This window comes from Panthera pardus, unplaced genomic scaffold (assembly GCF_024362965.1).
Source record: "Panthera pardus isolate Hobbes unplaced genomic scaffold, ASM2436296v1 HiC_scaffold_16, whole genome shotgun sequence".
Classification (NCBI taxonomy): Eukaryota; Metazoa; Chordata; class Mammalia; order Carnivora; family Felidae; genus Panthera; species Panthera pardus.
In genome coordinates, this window is record NW_026526721.1 from 145,355,679 (window position 1) to 145,382,450 (window position 26,772).

Sequence of the window (26,772 nt, forward strand, 5' to 3'; positions counted from 1 at the left end):
CCCCCCTCCTCCAGGGAAATTTTGGAGCTACCCATGAGTTCATAACATTAGGCATGGCTAGCAATGCCCTTTCTGTTCTATCTAGGGAGAAAGGGGGATGAAATAAGAATTTTATGTCTTAATATTCCGTCGCACTTACAGGAAATGGTTTTAATTTGATGGATGTTGGTTAGCTTTCAAAACTGCTGAAAACCTTTTATCTTTCAAGATTTTGACGATGAAGTTGGTGAGGATGTTTGTGGCAATTATATAATCGGTTATGCAGCACTGTGCAAAGCATTTTGTCAAACTCAGAGCGTCTCCTGTTACCAGTTTATTAATGAAATACTTATCTTCAGGGCCAAGGAAGGAATCTAGTTTCCTACTAGTTTCATATTTACTTGTTGGATAACTGTTGGAGCTACAGTTAACTCTGTTCGGAGCTCACTGGCTTTGTTACTCCTCAAGGTATAACTCCTCTTAAAAGCAATTGACTAAATGTTAGATGCCTCTGTTAGTCATCTTCTGCTAATCAAAACAGCTTTCTTCTTCTCTCTCTCTTTTCATAGAGAGTTCTGTAATTCATCTTTAAGTTCTGGGAAGGGAATCTTCACCGTGAGCTCTGATACAAAGTACTGTTTTGATTACAATCAGTACTTTAGTAAAACGTACGTGAAAGTGAGTTATGGTGAGCATTTGATAATGTATATAATTGTCAAATCACTGTGTTGTACACCTGAAACTAATACAATATTGTATGTTGAGTATACGTCAGTTAATAATAATAATAATAATAATAAAGGAGTATTTAGAGGGAGCCCCTGAATGTCTGATTGATCCTGTGTCCCTGATCTTAAATCTACTTCCCTTGTTACACAAAGTGACCATAGAGGCCACCTTGGCACTCGTGCTCTCTGAATTGAAGTGTCTTTGAAGTTAGGGGAAAATGAAGGGATCAGAGTGAGCAGCTGATGATTGTGCTGGTTGAAAGCCACTCGTGTGACCTTTATCAGCAGTGACCAGGGCTGTGGTAGAACGTCCTGCTTGTGGTGAACATTTCTGCCCACAGCCCTCCCTGGTGCATATCTCTTGGGAACACGGAAAATGTCTTTTGTTGTTCAAATAGCTGTTAAATGAAGATGAAAAGCACAACAAACATCGTAAAAATAGTCATTTGCCAGCTTGTCCAGGCAGATAAAAAACCTAGTGTCAGGAAAACAGAAAAGAGCAGTGATTTGAATAACTTTATGAGTTCTGAGACTTACGGGGGAAAGAGTACCAGTGGGGAAAAGAGTCTAGTCTGATAACTTTGAAGAAAACATATTGACCATGTCTGGTTATAATGATTTTCAAATAATCCCTTATGTTAATAGAGTGCTTTATTATCTGTAAAAGAGTTTCACCTGGATATCATATTTCATTTTGGAAACGACCCTCTGAGTGGGTATAATTACCCTGTTTTACCAATAATATGGAAATGGAAGCCCAGAAAGATGAAACCACCTAAGGCCTTGTAAAGCATCACAAGTGTGTGTTTTTGTCATTTTACCATCTTTTAGTCATAGTACCCCTGGCTGCTTAATTTCTAAGAAAATGTGAGACAAACGCTATGGTCCTATCATATTTTTATCTTTCAGTAGCCAAATTGAGGAAGACGGGATCGTAGGATTGACATCAGAAGCCTTGTTCTTTGCCTCAAAAATTGGAAACCATATTTGGGACCGGCGAATACCCTCCTTCAAGATACACTTCTTTGAGGGTTTTGTCACCGGTCTTCCTAGAGCTGAAGCTATATAATGAGTTATTTTTCTTGTTCTCCTTTTCTTGTAGGGCAGTTTTTCTCTTAAACACCATGCGGTCTGCCTTCCCGAGGGTTATATCACCATTGCCAGTAGGCACATGTCGCCATTTATAAAAGACTATGGCTTTGCCACAGTCTTGTAGTTGTGCTCGTCTTCAGAGTTTCGGGATGCTTCCCATAATCACACAGGAAGGGTGTGTCTTCACCATATAGGCATAGAGGTCAAGTATTGTCCTTGGCTTCCTTTCCCAGAACTTCTTAGAGATGAATGTCTGAGTAAAGATACGGAGAAGAACAAGATTGTTTTGACTGGCAGAACACAAGAAACACAGGCATCCAGTATTCTGGATACCCTAAATTACTTTTGTACCCTAAAACCAAGAGCACACTGTATACACTGTATGTGAGCCAACTTGACAATAAACTATTTAAATAAATAAATACATAAATAAGAGGAAAAAAATAAATTACTTTTGTATACAGTAGCTTCTATCTTGAGGAGTAGCAAAGCCGACTTATTTGACTGACATTTTCAAAGGATATGGTAAAGAATGACCTTGATTGGCAGAAACTGCACTCAGCTTGCAAGCTACACAAAGCTAACGGACACTCCTGCTTGCCTGCAATTTGTTCTAGAAATGTCATTTCCCCCACAACATAAAAAGAGAAGTTGAGTCATGATGTCGTTTTACTTAATTTTGGTTAAGGAAACAAATCAAATCAGCTCCCACACTATAGTAGGGACTTCTTTCTCTTCTTTTCTACCATTCTTCTTCTTTTTTTTTTTTTTTTCCAGTGGACTTGAGACTAAGGATTATTCTGATCTTTCCATCTCTGGGAAAATTTCCTAGAAAAGATGATCTTCCTTAAGTAATGACTGGGTTCATGAATTTATATTAGAATCAGATCTTCTTCAAATTAGAATGGATTTCAGTGTTACTTTTCATGTACTTCTTGTTTAAAAGGGATTTCATAGTAAATCTTCTAGAATACTACCTATTATATAATCCTTTTAAAAATGGTAATTTGTGCATACCGATTCCTGTTAAGGCAGATGTAACTGTATTTAGAAGAATATTCAAATTTTGAACATTTCAGAGGCGATCCTTCTTCAGATCTGGTGAGATAGTACTCAGTATATATCTGTTAAATGGAATAAGAAAGAAAATATACCACAGAGACAAGGAAGAGAAGTTAAGCTGTAGGACTATATTGACTTAAAACTTATTTTTTTGTGTGTTCTATCTGTTTAGCTTTGTGATTATCTGAAGGAAAAACTTGTCCACAACCGCGAACTCTGATCTAGGAGCTATTTATCTTATTAACTCCTTTGGTAGTGCATCTGAAAGGAGATAACACTTTCTTATGTTGGACTTTTTGAAGTCATTATTCATTTTGCCTTGTGGAGTCAAAGCCCTTTAGAAATTCAGCTTTCTCCGGAAACCTGCCCCTTAGGTCTTCAAACAGATCTCCCTTCAAACTCATGCTCTTGGTGATTGACCAAGGATTTCCACCCTTTAAAAACATAGGAATATGTAAAATCCCTACTAAAAACTTAACCTAAAATGACCTTCCAGGGGTGCCTGGCTCAGTTGGCTCGGATGACTCAGTTGATTGAGGGTCTGACTCTTGATTTTGGCTCAGATCACAATCTCACGGTTTGTGAGTTTAAGCCCGGCGTGGGGCTCTGTGCTGACAGTGTGGAGCCTGCTTACAATTCCCTCTCTCCCCCCTCCCCTGCTCGTGCTCTCTCTCTCTCTCTCAAAACAAATAAATAAACATTAAAAAAAGAAAAACAAAAAATAAATAAAAATGACCTTCCAAGCGAGAATTTGTACAACAGCAACCAAATGCCTTGGGACCGATTATGTTTACGATCCCTGCCCTATCCCAAAACATTACTGGAGTTTGAGTCACATAAGAAAATCACTTGGGTTGGGTTTGACCCAACCCGTGTGCGTTGATAAAAATGTTCTGTTAATAATGCAGTTTGCGACTTTCCCCGCAGCCAGGCCAAGTTGAGAGGCATGGTTTGCAGGCAGGCCCTCCTCTCTCGCGGACTGCCTTGCTCCCTATCTCTAACCCCTGAGCTTGTTCCTGTTTAGCTCTTCACTCCATACACAATAAATCCTTTCCTGAGCTGTATTTACTTTTTTTACTTCCGGCTGCACATTAGAATCATATGGGGAGCTTTTAAAATAATCCCAGTGCCTGAGCCAAACGCCTGAAGTTCTGATGCATTCGCCCTGGTGGAGGGCCCGAGCATCGATAATTGTTTTAAAAGATCCCCCGATGATTCTGTTGTGGAACCCAGGTTGAGACAGACTGATTTCTACAAATGGAGAATTTGCACAAAGTCGAGGCGTTCACTTAATGTCCCGCCACAAAGTACCATTTATGACTCCTGACTCTAAATCCAGTATTAACAAATAAGGGCAAGGCTTTGTTGGAGAATGAGGGAAGAATCAAAATCCCTTTACTTCTGGAAATTCATCGGCAGAGTGGGGTTAAACACACACCCATCCAAAAGCCTGTCTCACCGTACAGGTGGTTAAAAACCAAGGCCGAAGGAATCGGAGCGCTGGGCCCTCCTCAGTGGTTGTATTCGTGCACCTGCTTCAAGGGAACCAAGGGAAGCTGGGGGGATGCCTGCTTGCAGTGTATACCCAGCAACCACACCCAGGACTCTTCCTGTTCTCCCGAGCGACTCCACCCTCCAGAGCGGACAGTCGGCACACTCACTGAGTTGGGCCTCTCCTTGGGGAGGGTGTCAGATGCCAGGTGTCCTTGGAGAGGCCATTCTCTGAGTTCCTTTCCAGCTGCTGGGAGAGGCGCTGCCCTCTCTCTGAGGCCTGGGCAGACCACGTTGGGGATGGTAGATCTTATGCGGAGGTGGACACGCTGGGGGTGGAGAAGGAAGAAAGGGTGAACATATCATAGGGGTTCTGATAAGACGTCGTTCAGCAGAAGGATACTCAGATCATCGGGGCCTTAAATGCCAGGCCACGTAGTTGGGCTTAAGTCTCCGAGTCACTGGCAGATTGTAAGCAGGGACGTAATCGAACCATCCCCAGGCCAGACGTTTGTGATGGGAAGGCTGTGAATGCCTTTCTTCTCTTTTCCTCTGATGCCTCTGCAGCTAGCAGAGGGCAGCGGAACCCATCCCAACCTGCCTGTGCACCTGGTCAGCACCTGTACCCTTCTGGATTCTGATCCCACATCAGGGTTAGGGTGTCATCACCGGCACTTAATGGTTTTTTTAAAAAAAAGAACAGTTCTTTCGTTGGACCTCAGAAGATATAGGCGGAAGCTCTTAAGCATCGCAGAACCTCGACTGTCTCCACCTTATCTTTAGGTTCTGTGCTGATCTCGCTCCATACAAAGTAGTCTGCCGACTCTTCTGGAATGAGGTATGAACAAACCAAACAGGGGCACAGATTCATTAATTGCAAGGGGGCACTTTCTTTTGCCAGACCTCACTTATAGATGCTTTCCTGACGTGTTCACACCCCAAGTATCTCAAACATATGCCTCATACTTTTAGAAATCTGAAGAATTTAGAGTTTCAGTTGGGTAGAGCCTCGATGGAATACTTTTATTATATCTAATGCCATTTTAATGGGCTTGAGACTAGGGAGGTTGGATTGATTGGACAACGTATATAAACCACTGCAAGGAATTTACTAGAGTGGAGAATGATGCCAATAGCTCAGAAATGTGGTATTTAGGGAGCTTTTTACTTCATAATCACCATGACAACATTGGGACAAATTGTATAGCCCTCTTAGAGAGCAAGCACTTGTTTGCTGGAACTTTCTGCGGTGGTGACAATGTCTAATGTCTGTGCTCGCCACTGTGCTAACCATTAGCCACCTGTGCCTTCAAGTGTGGCCAGTGCAGCTAAGGAACTGGGTTTTAAATATTATTTTATCTCAGTTACACTTAAATGTAAATGACCGCCTGTGGCTATTGGCTTCCATCATGGACAGAACAGTTATAGAATATCCTTAAAATCCTCATTCCCTTCAAGTCCTCTGATGAAGCACAATCAGATAATTTCTTAGCACCTATAATTATAGGCAGATTACATTATTTATACCTTTCCAGTCCTGTACTTTGGAATTGTAGGCTGTTTCTGTCTTGGATATATGATATTCTAATGTTTACGAAAATACTCTTTAGTGTAGTACGCTTTAATTATAATACTTTGTTCTAGGAGGATCCAGCCGGGGCCTCTTTTATCATCTGTGTTTTTAGTTTTAACCTTAAAAGGGCTATAAAAATAGTATTATTTTGTGGGAGAAAAAAATGTGCTTAACGTCAATGCCTGTGGAGCGGTAGGGATTATGAAACATTCAAACTCCTCCTGGAAATACTGGATAAAGAGAAGTTAAAGAGGCAGGTAGAAATCTCCAAGGAGAAAACTTGCCCTGGAGGAATGCTTTTAATTAGATTTAGCTTCCATCAGAAGAGTCTAGCAAGGTGGCTTTCCCTGAGGGCATTGGGATTTTCCCCTGTGAATAAATTCTCTCCGCCATCGGTCACCTCTCTGCTACGTTCTTCTAGAAACTCAGCCTTACTTGGCATGCCGTGACTTAAACCCTCCAAAAAACCTTGGAAAAGAAGCCAGTATTTTTTCTAAAATGTTAATTTCCTTGCTTTAGGCTTATGTAGGCTTTGACTGGAAACTCAATCTGTGCGCCTCGGCTCTGCATTATGTTTCAGTCATTGAAATGGGGCTTAATAAGAATTACTTGATACCTTAGGAGTCAGATGAGCCTCACTTTTTTTTTTTTTTAAACAGTCTTTTATCTTAGGCACAGGGATTTGCATTTTGAGAGGTCGTGCCAGCTGACTTGAGCCTCTACAGGTTTCAGCTTGTTGCAAACCTAGTTTGGTCCATTTTTCTCACTTCTGGGACCTTCTGTTGCTGCCACTCATGGCTTATGGGTTTACTGAGGAGATCTAGTCCCTGTCCCTAATTGTCTCCTGTCCCTACCTCAGCAGTAATACTGCAGATAGCCAATCATTTCATATATAACACGTCCCTTAAGAAGTCGGGATGGAATGTTGGGGCACCTGGGTAGCTCCATTGGTTAAGCATCCGACTCCTATTTCCACTCAGGTCATGATCTCACAGTTAGTGAGTTCGAGCCCCGCATTGGGCTCTGCACTGATAAAGCAGAGCCTGCTTGGGATTCTCTCTCTCCCTCTCCCGTGTGTTCTCTCTCTCTCCCTCTCTCTCTCTCTCTCTCTCTCTCTCTCAAAATAAATAAAATAAGCTTAAAAAAAAAAAAAGGAAGTCAGGGTGGACCATTAATTACAAACGACGTCCAAGCCAGTCTCTTCCCCCTGGGACTTCTTTTCTGGCTCTGCCCTACTTCTCCTTCCATGTCCCTTGTAGCTTCTGATTTCAGAGCTCCCTGGAAGCTGAGGAGCCCAGGTCTGTTAGGATTTCTTCAGATCAGTGTTTGTCCAATAGAACTTTATGCTGTGATGAAAATGTTCTGGATCTGTCCTGGCAATATGTGGCTATGAAGCACTTGAAAATGGCTAGTGCTACTTGAAAGTGAATATATGATTTTATTTAGCTTCAGTTATTTACGTGTGTTAGTTTAGTTATTTAAATTTAAATTTAGAAAGCCGCGTGGACTTCTGACTACCATATTACACAGCGCAGCTCCAGACCGAGCCCTCGACTTCAGAACAACGTGCCTTGACAAGAGCATCTTGTCTTGGGTGCCCCGTGGTCCTCTACCTTCATGAACGAGCTCTTCCCAGGAAGGAAACTCTCTTGACCTCTGAACTAACTTCTTTATACTGCTAACTTTGATTACTGAAATCCTGAGCTTTTTATTTTTTATTGTTTTAGACACTGCACAGACGATTCACACTCTCCGCACCTGGGTTCTGGGTTCAACATGCCAATTTTTTTTTTCTATTGTCTTCTTTCCTCTGTGAGTGTATCTTTATTCCTTGTCCCACAGCTACAAATACGCATTCATTTACTTTTTAACAAATAAGAGGAATTTGTCAGAAACAGTAGAACTTTTCTCCGGGAACCTAAGGAAGGGATGTGAAACTTGGTGTTGCAGGATGCAGGGAAATGGAAAAGTGGAAACAAGTGTTTATTGCATGCCAGCTACTACGTGCCAGGCAGCGTTGAAGATTGTAGAGGACAGCAGTGAACTAAACAAAGACCATTATGCTCCAGCTAGAAACAGGATTTTACTAATAGGTTGGGAAAATAAGTGCAGAGTAAGGAGCAGAGGCTGATGGCTGAGTGTAATTTTAGAAAAGGGCTACCATATTCCTATCTGAAAAAGGCATCTATCTTCAGAATGTTCTAGGTGGAGGGAATAGTATGTCCAAATGCCCTAAAACCAGAGCGTGCTTGTTATCTCTTCACACCCTCTCGGTTTCCCCGTGGTCTCTCATCTTTGCTGGTCTCTCTTTCTCTCTCTCTCTCTCTCTCTTTTTTTTTTTTTACACTTATAGACACACATTTTTACATTGGACTCCTCAAGAAATGAAGCCAGTCCACAACCCCATTGGTGTTGGTAAAAAGATTAGACTGAAATGGTTGAGAGTCGGTGAAATGTAGTCAAAATGTGCTTTCTCGGTCACCACTGGGGCCATGCAGCATTTTACACATCTTGCCGCTCACTCCATTAGGTAGTTTCCAGCACTAGTTAGGTTTAATGAATAAGATTATTTGAGTTGGGGGGCGGGCGAGGGCAAATCCAAGGTGCAGAAGTTAGCTGCCTATGGGAGTTGGCACAAAAAGTCTTCTAAAGAACTAAAAGGTGTCGTAATTTGATCTCCCAGTCAAAGATAATTCAGAACATTTCAAAGTTGAAGTTACTTGTTCCACACTTAGCCCTAGCAGTAAATGTTATTGCCGTATGCAAATATGGCCGTCCCCATAGATGGAAGGAGCCCGCTGTATTCCAGTACTCAGTGGGAAGAGCCCTCAAGGACTGTGGGCGTGGTTCTCATTTTCTGTACTGAAATGACTGCTGGGATCTATCTTGACTCTGCCACAGCCTGTTGACAACAGTGAAAACAATATCCTCTGGTAAATGGCTGTTCTCTCTTCTCACCAACTGCAGTGGGCTTGTTACCTATCGGAGGACAGCATCATACAGATCACAGCTACTTACCTTACGAGAGCCCTGTATGCTGTTTACTGTGAATGGCATTAATGACAAGGGTGAGGAATACCCAGGAAAGGCATAAACCCTCCCCACACCTTCTCATCCAACTGTATTGCGAGAAAGCAACAGAGTTGCTCGGTTCAAGAGCAGATTCTCAGAATTCATTTCAAATTTCCTACCCTGTGATGTCCCTCCTTGAAGGCTTCCCAGTGCTTAAAACGTATTTCTTTCTTTCTTTTTTTTTTTTTTATTTCACTTCCTCTCCTTGAAAAATATGAAGGGAGGCTTCAAAGTGTTTGTTGTTATCTTAGAAACCAAAGTGAATCCGAACGCACCCTTTAGTTTTCTCGTGCCAACTAGTCGAAGGCAGTTTGGCAGCTGCTAGTCAATGAAGAGCCTCCCCAGAATCTTTTACAAGGGGGTCACAGTTTTAAACATAATGCTGAAACTATACCAGAACTGGTTGTTACTTTCATTTTCTTAAAATCGACCATGTTTCTTTGCCTTAATTTTCATTTGAGGGAAAATTCAGCCTCAAATAGATGGCCTAGTAGAAGGAGCTTGGTTTTGAATTTTGGCTTTTAATTCCACATTTATTGAGCCCTGTTCTGTGACAGACCCTGGGCCGAGGCTGTCCGTCTTGGAACAAGACAGATGATAGTCCCTGACCTCATGATGCTGATATCCTGCTGCCTGCCAGCCTCAGCAAGCTACTTAAACAGTTCCCTCTTCTGTAAAATGGAAGCAATAATCTAATCTCTCATAGCCACTTGCCAGACACGGTCAAGGCATAGATCAAGTAATGGGATGTTTTTGTACAATTATACATGTTATTATTACTTATCATTCAAGCTGAGCCCAGAAATGGATTCAGAGTAAACAGAGATGTTTCTAATGCTGAAGGTTGTTTTTTTTAAATGGTTAGAGTGAATGTCTGTGCTGTAAGCCAGAATTTCCTCCACATCCCCCATAAAATTAGAGGAAATGCCTACACGGGCTGAATGGAAAGTGATCCTTTGTCATCTGACATAATTTTCCTTCCTTCTAACCTCGGGATGCACAAATGTTTGTTCCTGCAAGATGGATCAGCTTCAGTGATCGGGGTTAAGCCTGAGTATTAGTGGGGGATGTGGACCTCCCAAAGTTGCAGAGAGTGTGGTTTCTCAAGGAGCAGAGACAGCAAAACTGAAATCACACCGCTTGATAGTCCTGAAGCCGTTTTTTCTTATAAGCTGAAACATAGCATCTCATTCTGCTTAACCAGGACTGCCAGGTCAGTGCTGAGGCACGTCTGAGTTATTCAGGTTTCTTGACTCTTTGGGGTTGAACTGTGAGTGTTTTCCAAAATGAAAGGGACTTAAAGATCGTCGTGTTCGGCCCACCTATTTGACCGGTCAGAGGATGGGCACAGTGTGGTTGGGTAGTTGCCCAAGAACGCAAAGCCAGGCGCACAGTTAGTTCAGTGTCTTCTCTGCTGCAACCCGCGTCTACTCCCAGCGTGAATTCTCCTCGAGGGGAAACTGTATAGCAATGTCACATAATTAATTTGTACATGAGGAAACGGCTTCGAGGAAAAGAGATTAAGGAATATTGCTTTCCGTGTATCTGAATGGCACAGAACGCTTCTTAACTAGATAGATACTTACAAATCTAGGAAAATTGTTGCTTATATTCCTCTCCATGTTCCTCATCAGCTGTGAATCACATTGTGCTGGGTTTTTCCTTGAGAAAGAAGGCCAAACATAACTTCATTTCAACATTTCAGAATTCCATAATCTTAAGGCGCCTCATTGCCTCCCCATGGCTGCCCGTCAAATTCACTAATTTTATTAGCATGTTGCCAAATGACACACGAAGTGCCTCAAAGCCAAGGCGGATCAGCTCTTCTTGAATGTGGCGCAAGGGTCAGCAGAGGATTTGAAAATCAAACTCGATCCTCCAGTTACTACCTAGTTGCCAGACCTAAGCTGGTTCTGAACAGTATTTTAAAACCAGATGGTTTGGTTCTAGAAGGGTGTTTAAAGATCCAAAGCACTCTTGGGAGCTTTGTTATCAAACAGTGATTGATTCCGTTAGATCTCTTTGAAAGCTTTGGCTCCAGGTCGCTGGTAACAAAACGTTACCGTAGTTCAATTTGTCTGTTCGCTCAAATTTCCTGAAATATTTTGTAGAGGTCATCAGACTGCTGCATTCTGGTGATGAGGAGGCATAGATTTACCAGACTTTTAATTATCTTGTGCCTTTCCTGTAATTTTCGTTTGTGAGAGAGTGTTTGCATGCCGTGCTACTTTTCTAACCAGAGTGCTTGTGTGGCACTTTTTATTGTCCAGATGATTTTCTCATGTACTTCAAGCATGTTTTCACTTCATCCTGACCCTAGAGAGTACCATTTCATTGACCAAGAGAAGGGGGTTTCAAGAAGTGGCTTGCCTTGGTCCTACAGCCTTAATAGTGGCAGATCCTGAACTCTGAAGTCTTTGACCTTAAAACCCTTGGACTTCACAAGCTGACTGTGATTCTATATGTCTCCTAAAATAAGCAAAGGAATTACAAAGAACCAAAGCTCTTTTCTAAGAAACGTGCTGCTCCCCTGGCCCTACATGACCCCCTCTGCTACTTCTGGCCACACTCAGTATCTTTGCCTTCTGCTGGAGGGACTGTTAAGTGCTTCTCGGGAACCTTTACAATGGGTACATCTGTCACACTGCTAGTGTCGGGGAGGCTGAGGGTTTTCATGTGACTTGTGGCTTTGTTTCTCATTAGCTGTGTCTCATTGACCTTGAATAGTCATTTCACCTCTTTGACCCTTAATTTCCCCATCTGTGAAATGGTGATGACAAAATGCCATGGTGGTTGTGATGAGCAAACGAAATAATCCTCACTCTTGGTACTGGACTAGGCATTTGATCTGCGTTCAATAAATGGTGTAGAAATAACTAGTATTATTATTATTCTCCCATACAGTTCCGATTTCTAAAGTAGAAAATTTTCCTTTTCTTGAAACGTGAGTGTCCACGTTAGTGAATCAAATACACATTGGAAAATGACCATATTAGAGAATTATACGTGAGTTTTTGGCCTTCCAGTTAAACCTCTAATGTTAGAGTTGAACAGATATGTTAAAAAAATCATTAATGGTAAAACTTCAGGTGGCCGCAGGGGCCGGGCAGGGGGTAGGAGTCGTGAGGGAGCAGCAGTGAGTGGCAAGCCAGCCAGTGGGTACTCGAACCAGTTCAAGGGCCTACCACCCCTCACTAGCTAACGTCTGACTGTTGTCATGGCAACTCTGTAGGTCCACTGTTGCCACATCTTTTTAATTTTCTTTTTTGTTTTTCATTTTATTTATTTGAGAGAGAACAAGTGAGGGAGAGGAGCAGAGGTGGAGAGCAAGAGAGAGAATCTTAAGCAGCCTCCATGCTCAGCGTTGAGCTGGATGTGGGGGCTCGATCCCATGACCCTGGGATCATGACCTGAGCTGAAAGCAAGAGTAGGATGTTCAACCAGCTGAGCCACCCAGGCACGCCATCTTTTAATTGTCTTAGTTAGAGTTGGAAATCCAGCTTTTCCTGTGAAATATCCTAATTTGAAAACCTGGGGGGCGCCTGGGTGGCTCAGTCAGTTAAGCGTCCGACTTCAGCTCAGGTCATGATCTCGCAGTCCGTGAGTTCGAGCCCCACGTCGGGCTCTGTGCTGACAGCTCAGAGCCTGGAGCCTGTTTCAGATTCTGTGTCTCCCTCTCTCTGACCCTTCCCCATTCATGCTCTGTCTCTCTCTGTCTCAAAAATAAATAAACGTTAAAAAAATTTTTTTTAAAAGAAAACTTGGTTCACATTTCTTTTATGTTTGTTTGTTTCTTTTGAGAGAGACAGAGAGTGAGGAAGCACAGAGAAAGAGGGAGAGAGAGAATCCCAGGCAGGCTCCACACTGTCAAGCACAGCATGGACTTGAACCCGTGAACCATCAGATCATAACCTGAGCTGAAATCAAGAGTCGGACACTTAACCTACTGAGCTACCTAAGAGCCTCACTTGGTTCACTTTTTAAAAAGAAAAGAGTTTAGGCCAAACGGAACACATCTGTGGACTCTATGTGGCTCATGCAATCCCTGCTTTAATGTCTGTCAGTCTGGTCTACTCCCAGCTTATTTGGGTGTCAGAAACCAAGCATCTCGAACCTCACCCCTTAAAGAAGTGCTTCACCTGAGTGCTATCGTATTTCCAGCCCTTTTCCAGAGCATGAGCCTCTGAATCATCTGCTTTGACCAGTATTTTCACATACTTCACAAAACTGAAGAGCCTTTCCATTTCCAAAGTTTTTTTGATAAAAATCATACAAGTACTTTTTTTTTTTTTTGGTTCCCTACAGGACTGTAAGCATCTTGAAAAGAAAGGGTTATGTCTCATAATGTCCACCGTTCCCATAAGAGTTCTTTTTTTAAAAATTTTTTAATGTTTATTTATTTTTGAAGGAGAGAGAGACAGAGAATGAGTGGGGGAGGGGCAAAGAGACAGAGAGGGAGACCCAGAATTCGAAGCAGGCTCCAGGCTCTGAGCCGTCAGCACCGAGCCCGACACGGGGCTCGAACTCACAAACCGTGAGATCATGACCTGAGCCGAAGTCGGACGCTTAACCGACTGAGCCACCCAGGCGCCCCCGTAAGGCTTTTATATCCGCTCGCAAAGCAGATAGGTAATGCACGTTTGCTTATGTCGGCTAATTTTTCTGGTAATTATTTGAGTTGAGTTGGAATGCTATAGCACTCCATAAATCCTGTGCTCACTATGGTGCCTCTGCCAGGCTATTTACCAATGCTGTTTTGACTGTCACCAAGAGAGTTAATCATATTTATTTGCAATAATCTCTGGGTGCTTTTGCTTGTTGTCACGGTATACCATCCAAGTCACATCAACTGAGGGAGAATTGTTTTCTCAGTTACTATTACTTTACATAAAGCACCAACTAACTTGAAAGCATTTCCCAGCAGAATAGTTATTTTGACAGTATGTGAAATGGTGTCAAGTTGTACTCCTTCACTTGGTATAGTATCCCATTTGCATTGTTGTGGCTTAATTGATTCAACTGCTTTCCTCTTTTCCTCAACCCCAGCCCCTGCATTCTCCTGGTGTTGGCTCATTTCAAAGTCTCTAGAGTTAAGATTTTGCCAGATAAACACACTGTGAAAATCAGCTTTCTCAATGGTAAACTAAAATTGCCATGTGTGGACAGTGGCATTTGTTGCCAACTGCTCACCCCTGCCCAGCTTTCTGGGGGCTGTTTTTCTACTAGATCCCCGTTAAACATTAAAGAAGATGATTGAGAGAGCTAAGAGTTTTTCAGCTCTTTGTGGCAAAAATTCTAGTATTCGGAAATACTGCCTTTGGCAGTAATATAGATATTTCCATCTGCAAGAGTCATTTAAAATGTGTGGGTTTTGTCACCTGATATGTGGCCTGATTCTGGGACATATACCCGCCACCACCCCCCCCCCCCCCAAAAAAAAAAAGCAAATGCAGCAAGTGTTTTCGGAGAACTCAAGCTGCACTTCATCCTCAGTGATCCAAGAAATTCAGGGCTAAGCAAGAAAACAGAGTGTGCATGTTGGGAGCTATTTGGAACTATAGGGGTTGGGGAGTGTTCAGTTGAGAAGTTTGCAATCAAACTCCAGCTCAGTTATTTTATGTTTGTCACTAGACAATGCCAATCACTTTTCCATTCAGCGGCAACTTGTTTTAGTCTATATGTGGCTTTTGAAAAGCTCCCTGTAAATCAGAATTTTAAAATCCTCCTTTAGAGGTACAGTCAAGTTTTAAATGTAAAATGCCCTATTGGATTAATCCCTTTGAAACATAGCTTAATCCCTTCATTTATTTGTTTGGTGAATACAAGTTCCTACATTGGTTTATGCAGTTTCCTTGAAACAATCCATAGTGAACAATTCGACTCATTTTAGCCAAAAAGGCTAAAGAAAAAAAAAAAATAAAGAAACCCAAACCTTCAAAGCTAACTTCCTCCACTGAACAAGTCAAAAAGGGAGGGAACACACACGCACACACACAGGCACGCGCGCACACACACACACACACACACACCTCCTCTCCGATTTATTCACAGTTACCTACTTTTTAGTGAATTTAGGCTGGAGTTTTATTAGGATGCTTGACAACTGTCCAGATTCATTAAACCAGGCCTGGAGTTTCTTCAGTTCATTCCTAGATTAGAATATTTCTATTATGAGAGGAGGCAGACTACGTCTGAGATTCAGTTCTTGCCTCCTGTGCTTCTGGTCCCGGGGCTTTTGCTCTGCCTTCCCAACTCTCCTTGCCTTTTGTAAATCTCACTTGATCGAGCCAGTCCTGTGAATAGCATACACACCAGAACATGCATGTGCCACTCAAATGCAGGATGCCTATTTGATGAATGATTCTCTGTCTTCAGAGATCTCATCTCTGCTCAGACTCTCCTGGTCTGAGCTATTTGCTCAGCGCAGAGTGCCTTTATTTAAATTAAAAAAAATTTTTTTTAATGTTTATTTATTTTTGAGAACAGACAGAGCATGAGTGGGGGAGGAGAGAGAAAGAGGGAGACACAGAATCTGAAACAGGCTCCAGGCTCTGAGCTGTGAGCACAGAGCCCGATGCGAGGCTCAAACCCACGAACAGTGAGATCATGGACTGAGCCGAAATCGGCCACTTAACCGACTGAGCCACCCAGGCGCCCCTAAAATTTTTTTTAATATTTATTTATTTTTGAGAGAGAGAGAGAGGGAGAAACAGAGTGCAAGCGGGGGAGGGACAGAGAGAGAGGGAGACACTGAATCCGAAGCAGGCTCCAGGCTCCGAGCTGTCAGCACAGAGCCCAACACAGGGCTCGACCTCAAGGACCATGAGATCATGATCTGAGGCGAAGTCAGACGCTTAACCGACTGAGCCACCCAGGCGCCCCGCAGAGTGCCTTTTTGTCCTTCCCTTGCCAAAGCCACCCATTCTTCAAGGACTGATCCCCACCCCCCACCCCCATCCCCCATCCCCCATAAAACTGGGTATTCTTGTGCCAGCCTCTCTCCTTTTTTTGACCTCATGCCTGCATTTAAAGACAAGTCAGTTACATTTGATAATTTTGCTTCTCCAACTAGAAGGTAAGCCCCAGGAGGGCAGATGTTTGTTTTAAATCTCTTGGGATGTGGAGAATATCACAGACGCTTGACAGATCCTTAAAGGTTGGCCATGTGGTAGGCAATTTCAATGTGAAAGGATACATCTTTTCTTATTACGTTTTTGACCAGAATGATTTTTCCGCCATTTCAGAGAGATTTTCGAGTATTGTTTCGGTCATCCTTGGAAGGTTTTTTAAAAGTATTATCATAGAACATTTGCACGAAAAGAATTGATGTATTCAGGCCACTTGTCTCTGTTTCTTTCCTGCCCATACTTTGGTCTCCAAGTTAACTAAGTGATGGTTTCTCTAGGACTCATCCTGGTCCTTCAGAGACCGTGCAGGACTATCACTTGAAGAAGAGCCCACCTCCCCTGCTCTCCAGATATTTACCATTACTTAGGAAATGGCGGTTAAAATACTTTTAAAACTAAAATAGGGGGCGCCTGGGTGGCTCAGTCGGTTAAGTGTCCGACTTCGGCTCAGGTCACGATCTCGCGGTCCGTGAGTTCGAGCCCCGCGTCAGGCTCTGGGCTGATGGCTCAGAGCCTGGAGCCTGTTTCCGATTCTGTGTCTCCCTCTCTCTCTGCCCCTCCCCCGTTCATGCTCTGTCTCTCTCTGTCTCAAAAATAAATAAACGTTAAAAAAAATTTTTTTTTAAACTAAAATAGAAGGTATTGTGTTGTGTTACGATTTCCAGCTATGCTGTAGAGAAGAAAAATATTCCTAAAATATCTTCGACTTAATCACGAGGTGTTATTTGTTTGTTTCTAGTGATAGGCCAAAGTATTTTCTTCCCTTGGAAACGTCTTTCTTCCGTGAAGAGTTATGAAGGGCCTGCTCTGAGGCTGCTTGACTTGCTGCTTTGTTCTGGAGGGAGGACGTGTGTGACGGGCCAATACACTTGTCCCACCTGGTCTCGGGGGCCGTGGGGCATTTGTTGCCAGCATCACAGACCATGGCGGCTGTCTGCCAGATGGTCGCCTCAGTGTCTGACTCCGAAATGCCAACTGCAATTAAAAACCTTCTTTCAGAGAACAAGTCTTTCAATTCTGGGCCCATATGGTGATCAGAGCCTCTGGGCCTGTGATCGTTTAAGAGGCCAGACTCAAGAGAAAAGCAGATGGAAAGAACTGTAAGATGAGACACGCCTGTAAAAAAGGTGAGGAATGGCATTTAATTTTGCTGGATCCAGTATGAGTGGAGAAGGGGAAATAATGGCCAGGCCAAAACTGGGTTCCCCCTAGCCTTCCTCCTCAACACGTGAACCAGCGGCATCAGCAGAATCTGGGAACGGTCTCAGCTTCTACCTGTAATGCTCAGTTTAATGAGTACTTGGCTAGGTTACAGGGCCCAGCTCTTCAATCAAACATTAACCCGGGTGTTGCTGTAGAGGTACTTTGCAGATGTGATTAACAACTGTAATCAGTTGACTCTTAAGTCCAGTCACATTACCCTGGGTAATGTGATTGGGCCTCATCCAACCAGTTGGAAGGCCTTGGGAGCAGAAGAGGTTTCCCCGAGAAGAAGTTCTGTCTCAGTGCTGTAGCATTCATTCTTGCCTGGGTTTCCAAGCCCTGGCCTGCCCTCTAAATTTTGGACTTGCAAGCCCCACAATTGCATGAGCCAATACAGTATCCCACACCTGGGGGTTTAAACATATTCCCCAAATCCTTGTGCCCCTCGTAACATCTGAGAAGCACTTCTCAGAAGCATGTGGAGTTGTGTTCACCTGTTGCCATGGATTATTCTTTGAGATGCTGCAGGTAATTGTATCAATTTTAGTGGTCCTGCTCTGAAATAAATAGCACTAAACAAGACCTTCACAGGTGTTTGTAGAACGAATTCATTCTTAGGTGCCCCCCAAAACACATCACTAGGCAACAAGAGATAGATGCACGAATTCAAACATATGGGAGTGCATTTCTGGCAAAGTGTTTAAGATTCTGTGTAGAATCTTGAGATTTCACCTAGTACTTCAGTTAATAGTTGACATCATTCCAAAGATAACGGACTAAGAATTCCTGTCCGATAGTCATATCTAATATTTATCTGGAATAAGTCTAAGCCTTATTAGGCTGCTCGTCACTAACCTTCAAAGACAACAGTGTTGTTCCAGAAATAGACACAGCTAAGCTTTTACTCAATTCATATTCTCAAGACCTGGAACTTGTGTCTCCAGGCAGTGAGTTTGGGGAAAATGTGCCCTAAAATGAGGAAGGCAGTATGACCTAGACTGAAGGTCTTGGTATTACTCATGGGTTTGTTTGAAGAGAAGTGAAATGCGGCGTGCCATGTGACCCCATCATATGCTGAAGGAGGCTACCCAGGCTCACTTCCTTTAGCGAATGACTTTCTAGGTGAGAGATGTTCTTATTGGAACCTCTTTCTGGGGGACATTATGAATAGCTGATTTGCCTGGTATGGGTAGAAAATTCCCTGAAGATGGTCATCTGTGCACAGAGGGCATAGAGACACTAAAAATGTTCACTAATATGAGAACATATTAACTAAAGATGCAGGAGGGCAATTTAACCCGAATTGGAAGTAATTTGGAAGTTGGTTAGGGTCTACTGTGGGGTTAATTAGGTGGCTTTTGTTGTGGTGTTTAGGGTAATATCTTTGTCCCTGGCGATTCACATAGATCTACTCACCTTTCATTACTTTGGCTTCACAAACACGTATTCACAAACATAAGATGTTTGATACCTGAGGTTGCAATGGTAACTTCTTCTGTTGATTGGAATGCACAGATGGAATCATGCACGCGGTGAATAGCCACTAGGGCCCTTCCTGCACCCCCCCCCCCAGGAGCCCCCCCCAACTCTGATTAGCGGTGTGCTACTTAGGGTGCTATCGGTGATTCTTGAGGACTCTGGGCTAGTCCTTGGAATCTTCGGCGGTGGGGGCTTGTGGGTCTTCAGGGAGTCTGTAAGTCAGCCCTCTGAAATGATAACCAAAACTTCCTAAGTATGTCTCCCCCATCTCTTCAGAGTGACTTCATAAAGTTTTTAGCAAAACTAGATGACCTCGAACAAAGCTTAAGAGAAGCTTTGCCCCTTACATTTCGCTCTATGCCACCAGCACACGTATTCACAAGGGAAAACACTGGCTTAAAGCAGAGGCTGATGCTTACTGGCTGGCTGGAGTTGTCAAGGTAGGGAGCCTCCTGAGGTCAGTGAATAGGGAGTGGCTGGCTGGAGAAGGGAGGGCAAGAAATTATAGTGAATATGCCCCGGGTAAAGGCTTTCAAATTTTTCAGAAAAACAAAAACATAAAAAACAGCTGCTCAAGCTTAAAAAGTCTGTTCACCTTAGCAGTGGTCGCTTTTACAATAATAAAGAGAAAGATGAGGCCTCTTCACTGGGTACTTACGACGCGATATGTGATAACTTACATCCTTTGGTGCACAGTAGGTGTTTGATGTGTATGAATCCCCACTGTAAACTGTCCCTTCCCCCCCGACACACACACACACACACACACACACCCACCCACCCCTGTACCTCCAAGTAGGGAGTGAAGCTGGCTGTTTGCCTTTTTCCCAGGGTTCATTGCAAAGGCCTTCCCTTTCTGGGTCTTGCCGTAGGCAGCCGGCTTTGTAGACCTGCTTGTCTCCAGGGGCCCCGTTTGCACAGACTGCGGTCGGAATGCCACCCCCAGAGCTGCGTGGCTTGGCGGCCCTTCTCTAGCCTTTCTCTTCTTTGATGGCCCTCTTTGGTGTCTTCACTGTTGATTGTGCTTTGTAGGGATCAGATCTTAAAGCCCTTCTACTTGTCAACAGGTCTGCGGCTGCCCTGGTGGCTTCCAACAGTGGACTCACTGTTTGCACTCCTCTCCTGACTTTTCTCACACTTCTTAGCTTGTGTTAGAAAAGCACTAGCCATCCCTGAGAAGGACTCCTTTTAGGGGCTGGTACTCCCGGCTTTATGGAGGGGCTGCTCCATTACGGTCACAGAAGTTGTGTGTGTGTGTGTGTGTGTGTGTATGTGTGTGCGTGTGTGTGTGCGCAAGTGTGTGTGTGTGCGCAAGTGTGTGTGCGTGTTTGGTGGGAGGGTTGTTTGTTTTGTTTTGCGCCGGTCATGTTGTTTTCAGTTAATTCTAGGTCAGGATTCTCTGCCTTGGGTGCACGTTAGAATCATCCAGGCAGCTTCTTAAAATCCTTATGCTCAGGCTGCCTTCCAGCATAATTAAATCAGTGTATCTGGAGGTGGGACCTGGGCCCCATTATCTTTGAAAAGCTCCGTAGGTGATCGATTCTAACATGCCCTCAAAGTCGGTAACCGCTAATACAGGCTAAAATCCTAAAATGCTAGAAGGCTTAATTCCATTTCATGGAGGCTTCATTTTATATTTAAAAAGAACAAAGCTTCTGGCAAATGCATGTTTGTCTGTCTCAAACATACTCTATACCAAAAAAAAAAAAAAATATATATCACATAAATACAACATGCCCCAGCTTTTTGTTGTTTTACAAATGTCTTATAGGGAAATCTAAAGGGTTAAGTTAGTTATTTCATAAATAGATCCAAATCTAACTATTGCAAATATATATATTCATTGTCGTGTTAGTCCCAAATTGAACACAAGGTTCAGAAAGCATTTTAGCCTGTATTTTTAGCTTAGCATAGAGCTCTGGGTCTGGGAGACAAATTTCAAAATAGTTTGTTGCCTAAAAATATACTTCCTGAAATGAACTTGAGGCCTGAGAGGGATGAATGGGTTTGGTTTTTTTTTTTTTTTCTTCTTCTTCTTCTATATTTAATGTTACCACAAGAAAGCAAATCTTAAATTTATATATGTTTGTATTTTTAGAGACCCAGGAAACAGGTGCTATGCCCAAGTGATGAAGAGGGTTTCGTGGCAAAGTGTGGATGACAGAAATCTGAAATTCACGGGACAGGGAGAGACAGGGGGTGGGTGATGAAGTCGTTCCTCTGGCTTTAGGCAGGAGCATGCTTGACACGGGGAGGAGATGGGGAGGCTCTCCTCAGGCCTTTCCAAGGGCGATCCCTGGGAGAAACGTACCTCCCAGCTTCCTAACGGCCAGTGACTGTTATGGTGCTACAGGTGGTCTAGGCACCTAATCTTTCTTAGTCCGGTTGATGAGTGTCTCTGAGTTCATGTTTGTTGACCAAATGCCTAGTAGCCTTGTCTTTATTTTTTATTTTTTTTTAATGTTATTTATTTTTGAGAGACAGAGAGAAAGAGGGAGGGAGAACAAGTGGGGAAGGGGCAGAGAGAGAGGGAGACACAGAATCTGAAGCAGGCTCCAAGCTCCAGGCTCTCAGCACAGAGCCGGATGTGGGGCTCGAACTCACGAACTGTGAGATCATGACCGGAGCTGAAGTCAGACGCTTAACCGACTGAGCCACCCAGGCGCCCTCCTCCCCCAACCTGCAGTAGCCTTGTTTTCCTTCTCCTGACTCTCAAACTCATCCATTGAACTTCCACTTTTGCCAGGAGAAATGGATCTCATGCAGGAAAAATAAGGGGAAGGTAGTGTTATCCCCTTTTTAATGGTCTGTTAACATGCAGCATGTGTCTTGCAAAGAACAGTCTGTCTTCAATATGTTATTGATGACTGTGAATGAATATCGCATGTATAATCACACCCACCACCCCCCAGTCTGAAGGAAGAAGTTATGTATCCTTTCCCACTTGATAACACAGAGCCAAATGTGAACTTCTTATAGTTAGTCCTTTGTGTATTCATTCTTCACGTAGTCATCTGACAAATACTTTGGATACCTTCTATGTAGCAGGTCGTCTTCTTGGCACTAGAGATACAGTGTGTAAACAGGGCAGATGAAAGCTCACGGAGCTTGCATCTTGGTGGATAGATTGTAAGCAAGTAAGTGACTGAGATAGTTGTGCAGGAGATAACAACAGAATTCTGTGGTAGTTACTTGTGGGTCGCTTTAGGATGAAGAGGTCACATTAACTGGAGACCAGGAAGGTGACAAAAAGCCAGACAAAGGGAATAGCAAGTGAAAGGCTCTGGGGAGGAAGGAACTTGGCTTCTTCCGGGGAAGGCCTGTGTGTCTTAAAAGGTAACGAGTAAGGAGTAAAGGGGCTGGTGGGGTGTGGCGGTGGCTAAAGTCAGAGAGGTAGCGGGTGGTGGATTCTTGAGGTAGAACTCACCTTTCACTCACCTGCAGGACTCCGGCGCCTGGAGCCTTGCCAATTTTGGGGATTCTATCTCAGAGACCGTCCGTGTTGGTCGATTAACTGATTTCCTTCAAGGCAATGGGGAGAAGTTAGAACCAGTCTCTTGCAAAGAACGCCCTTGTAGCTCTTCCCATGCAGGTGAGGAGAACGACGGCAGTGTCCTGCCTCACCTACAGTGTGTCCTCTGAGTTGGCCAACACGCTTTTGTACCGCACAACTCTGCTCCATTGTGACCTCTCTCGACCCATCTAAGTGGTGGCCCTCATTAGGATCCTGTATCTTCTGTGTTTCTATTTTGGGTTACCCTACCCTCATTTGTTTCCTTGTCTATCTACTCAGCTAAATGATGGTTTCCTTAAGGTAGTGTTCTCTGTGCTTCCAGCACCCAGAACTATGCAGTAGACTGATCAGTTCGCTGTTTCTGGATGGAATGATTGTTTGTAGATCGAGTGCCTTAGGTAACCACTGACAAAATCAAGAAGTTACTCAGACGTCCCCCCACCCCGGCCACCACCACCCCGAAATGGCTTTCATTACGAATCGCCTGTGTGAAGGAAATTCTGATCTGACATAAAGGCATTCTTTTATTTCATTCGAAATTGCAACACATCATCAGGGGTTCGCTGGCAGGCTGCCTAGCAGTTAGATACTCATTTAACGTGTCTTGCTTTTCCCTCCCCAGTTAACAATGGCATGATGGTCACCGACAACAATGGTATCATCAAGTTTCCGCAATTGTGCAAATTTTGTGACGTGAGATCTTCCACCTGTGACAGCCAGAAATCCTGCCTGAGCAACTGCAGCATCACGTCTATCTGCGAGAGGCCACACGAAGTCTGTCTGGCCGTCTGGTAAGGTGGCCTCTAAACATCTGCCTTTTCTCTCTTTCCTAAGTGATGCGCGCTGTCGTGCGTAAAGTCAGGGTGTCCCCTGGCCCCCTGACTTGTCCCTTTCCCTCAGGCAGCCTCCCTTCCAGAGATATTCTGTATGTTTTCAGATACATACACACCGCTGTGGATCTGTTTACATGTGGGTGTGACAGTGTATAAGATGGCCTTAAATATTTACAATAAGTCTGGGACCCCTTCCTTGTATGAAGGAGAGACATCTGCCACTTGTCGTTTTAACTGACAACCTCCCGCTCGGTACCCCAGAGTGATACCAGGAGCTTTGTTTCTGTGAGGCAATGTCAGTCTTGTTTTATGGGAGGAGAGGGGATGCAAGGTGGCTGTGTAAAGAGGCAAGACCTTGTCAGAAACAGGGAAGTTCTTAGGAGAACCAGAAAAACAGCCCATTCATTAGTCAGGAGTCCTGGCCATGTTACTCACAGCACCACTGGGCTACATAATCCATCTTGCTCTGGGATCAGAACTGCTTGTTTCTTAGATCACATTCCCTTCATATTCTCTCTCTCTCTCTCTCATTCTCATTCCCCCTTCAACGCACACACACACACACACACACACACGGTGCTCATAAATCCTTTGATTCATTCATAGTTTGGGATTGGGAGTAAGAGCAAGAGCTAAAAGGAAAATAGAGATTAAAAGAGTCCTCTTTTATAAAATGTATAAATTCATTAATGAAATATAGCATTTGCAGACTTACTCTGATGTTTTAAATTTGTCAGCCAATTTTTTCTTAAGTAACCTATGTGTTTCCTGGCCAGTTGGCAAATGAGAATATCTGTATCTATCTATCTATCTATCTATCTATTTTCTTAGTTTTTTTTAACATTTATTTATTTTTGAGAGAGCGAAACCGAGCACGAGTGGGGGAGGGGCAGAGAGCAGTGGGGGACACAGAATCCAAAGCAGGCTCCAGGCTCTGAGCCATCAGCACAGAGTCCGACGCGGGGCTCGCACTCACAGACCGTGTGAGATCATGACCTGAGCCGAAGCTGGCTGCTTAACCGACTGAGCCACCCCGGCATCCCGGCGAATGAGAAGATAAACCCAAATGTCTCCCTGTACCAACCCCCACCACCCACCCCACCGCCTCTTGGAGAAAAAGTCTTTTGAGACTTTCTCCAGACCACATACGGTTAGCCTTGATGATAGATCTGAAAAGCTTGCAAATTTCGATACATACCAGGGGATGAACGAGTTTCTTAAGAACTCCAAGAATGTTAACAGCCAGTAGCTGTCGTGAAGGCTTGCTCTACCTGCCAACCTCATCAGGTCCAGTTCTGAGCACCGTCTTTGCGAAAGGGGTTTTGACAAAGATCGTGTTCAGAGGAAGAGGGGTCGGTACGCTTGCGGGCTTAGGAAGCTTGTGATGTGTCAGCTGTTCCTCACAATCAGACGTGGTGAGTCCAGTAAAGAGAAGACATGGGTTCTGTTGAGAGACTTTGGATGGCCGCTCAAGGGGAAACTATAATAAACTCGTTCTCCATAATTCTGAAGGGCAGAAGGAGGATCCGTCAAATGAACAAGGGATCGGCCTGCAGTGTAAGTGTGAACATTTTCACACTTGTGGTTTCCTACCAGCAAAACAGGCTTCCTCGTCTGAGGAGTCAAAGTGCAGGGGAGGCTGGGGGACCACCCATCGAGTCTAATGCAGGAAAGATTGAGGCACCAGATTGTTATGGCCTCAAAGCTTCCTCCTTGGCATCTGGTCTCTGCTGATCACCTTTACTTAAATCTCCACCGTGACGTGAGAGTTTACTTCTGCGACCCCAGACAGGCTCATCTGATAGATATTTTGACCTGTGGTCCAAGCCCCACTGATGGCACGTGAATTGAGTCGCTGTGAAATTCCAATCTCTGGAACGAGGCGTTACTCGCTGTCTCAGAGGATGTGAGCATGTAGCGGGGAGGAGACCTCCCTGTTTCCTCAGTGTGCCCACCATGAAGAGTTAATACAGTGAGTGTTGTTTTTCTACCTGTCTCAGCAAAGACAAATACTCCCGTGGGGGTGGAGTGTCGGTAAAGGGAAAGGGAAGTGAGAGGTGCTGTCGCACATCTTGCCCACCCTCCTCCGCACCGAAGCCCTCACCCCCTCAGCTGCTGGCACCAGTAGCCGCTGAGGGATCACCCGAGTCCCTCCAGCTAATTTCCCTCCCTCCACTGACTGGAGCTTCTGCCCTCACTTGGCCTCTGCTCAAGTTTGCCCCTCCCCATAGGCAGCCAGCCTTCCGTGACCGATTGACGCCAGGGTCCAAAATGCCTGGCCACGTTGCCTCCTTTGGGACCGCCCTGACTGGCCATCTTAGCTTTACATCTTCCGAGGGATCCGGGAGTCATTTGCTGTGACCTGCATTGTGGCTCAGCTCCTGCTGTGGGAAGTGCTCCTTCCTTCATCCCTTACAGGTGCCTCTCCAGAAACTCTCCACAGAAATCTCGCCTTAAGGTCCGTTTCCAGGGAAGCCCAGCTAACAGCCAGATGTGGAAATGGAAAGGCTCTACCCCTGCTCGTGCATGCCAGTGCCTTTTTCGTCGTGGTGTTCTTTTCATTCATTCATTGACTCATTTGTTCATTTAACTGATGTCAGCTGCGCCCCCATACCGTGTCAGACGCGTACGTTCTTGCCAAGGATAAAAATAATTTGGACCCAAAGTTAATTTCATTATTGTGTTTCTTTTTTTGAGTGGATGTTGACAAACCCCTTTAATGGCTCAGAGCAAATGTTTCAGCACAAAGAAGTCTGTATTTATTCCATCGTATTCTCCCTTCCTATGCTCAACTGTATCTAAAGATGTTTTTCAGAGTTGGCTTTGCCTGCCAGGGAGCACTGTTACAGGAGTGAGTGGAGAAAGCAGTTAAGGACTTTCCCCAGACTCAAGTATTCTAATTGAATTTCCTCTCTGCAATTTTAGTTCTCTAAGCAGCGAGGAGATGGCAGGCAAGAGGCTCAGAGAGCTGCCCAGGGATTATACAGCAGCTTCCCTTCACGGCCCACAGTTCCTTCCTCATTCCATTCCTTGGGCTCTAGAAGCTTCACAAGGAAGAGACACCATACTTTTACTTGGGGGGCACAGCAGACTCAGCCTTCAGTTTGTTACCCGAACCAAAAAGCAACCATCTCTGGGCACGCACACAACACACACACCCCCTCGCGGTGGGGGCAGGGAGGGAGGTGCTCTTGCTTCATGCCTGCCATTTTTGCCAAGACTTTCAGTAGCTTTGGGGTGAAGGATAAGTGGGTTTTTTAAATATGCATGGTTCGTTGTGTGATCATGCCAAGTTGGGTTTCACTTTGTTCCCTGCTAGCCACCCTAGAGTAAGGATTCCGACTGTGGCATTTCCTTTACCAGGAGGGACCTGCTCAGCAAGGGCGTGCTTCTCTTGTGCCTGCTGGAGTGTTAGTTCCAGAACCCTTGAGCTCTCTGGCCAAGGGCCCGTTTGCCTTTGCGGGAGCCAACCCTAGGTTGCGTGGATGCCAGACAAGCTGTCTGTATTCCTGGTTGGACCGTTCTATCTGTACCCTTACTTCTGCTCTTCTTATCCTTGTTGACATATTGCCCATTAGTGTCCTGGAATTTAACACCCTAGCGGTGGTACTGTTAAAGT

The 26,772-nt window shown here is 44.2% G+C and overlaps 1 protein-coding gene across 1 annotated transcript in view; it reads left to right on the forward strand.

Moving 5' to 3' along the window:
- The window catches only part of TGFBR2 (transforming growth factor beta receptor 2), a 92,197-nt gene that overhangs the window by 15,205 nt on the left and 50,220 nt on the right, over positions 1 to 26,772 (forward strand). Inside the window, exon 2 of the mRNA XM_019422855.2 lies at positions 22,943 to 23,111. Within this exon, the coding sequence (XP_019278400.1) occupies positions 22,943 to 23,111 (169 nt within the window). The remainder of the gene's footprint in view (positions 1 to 22,942; positions 23,112 to 26,772) is intronic.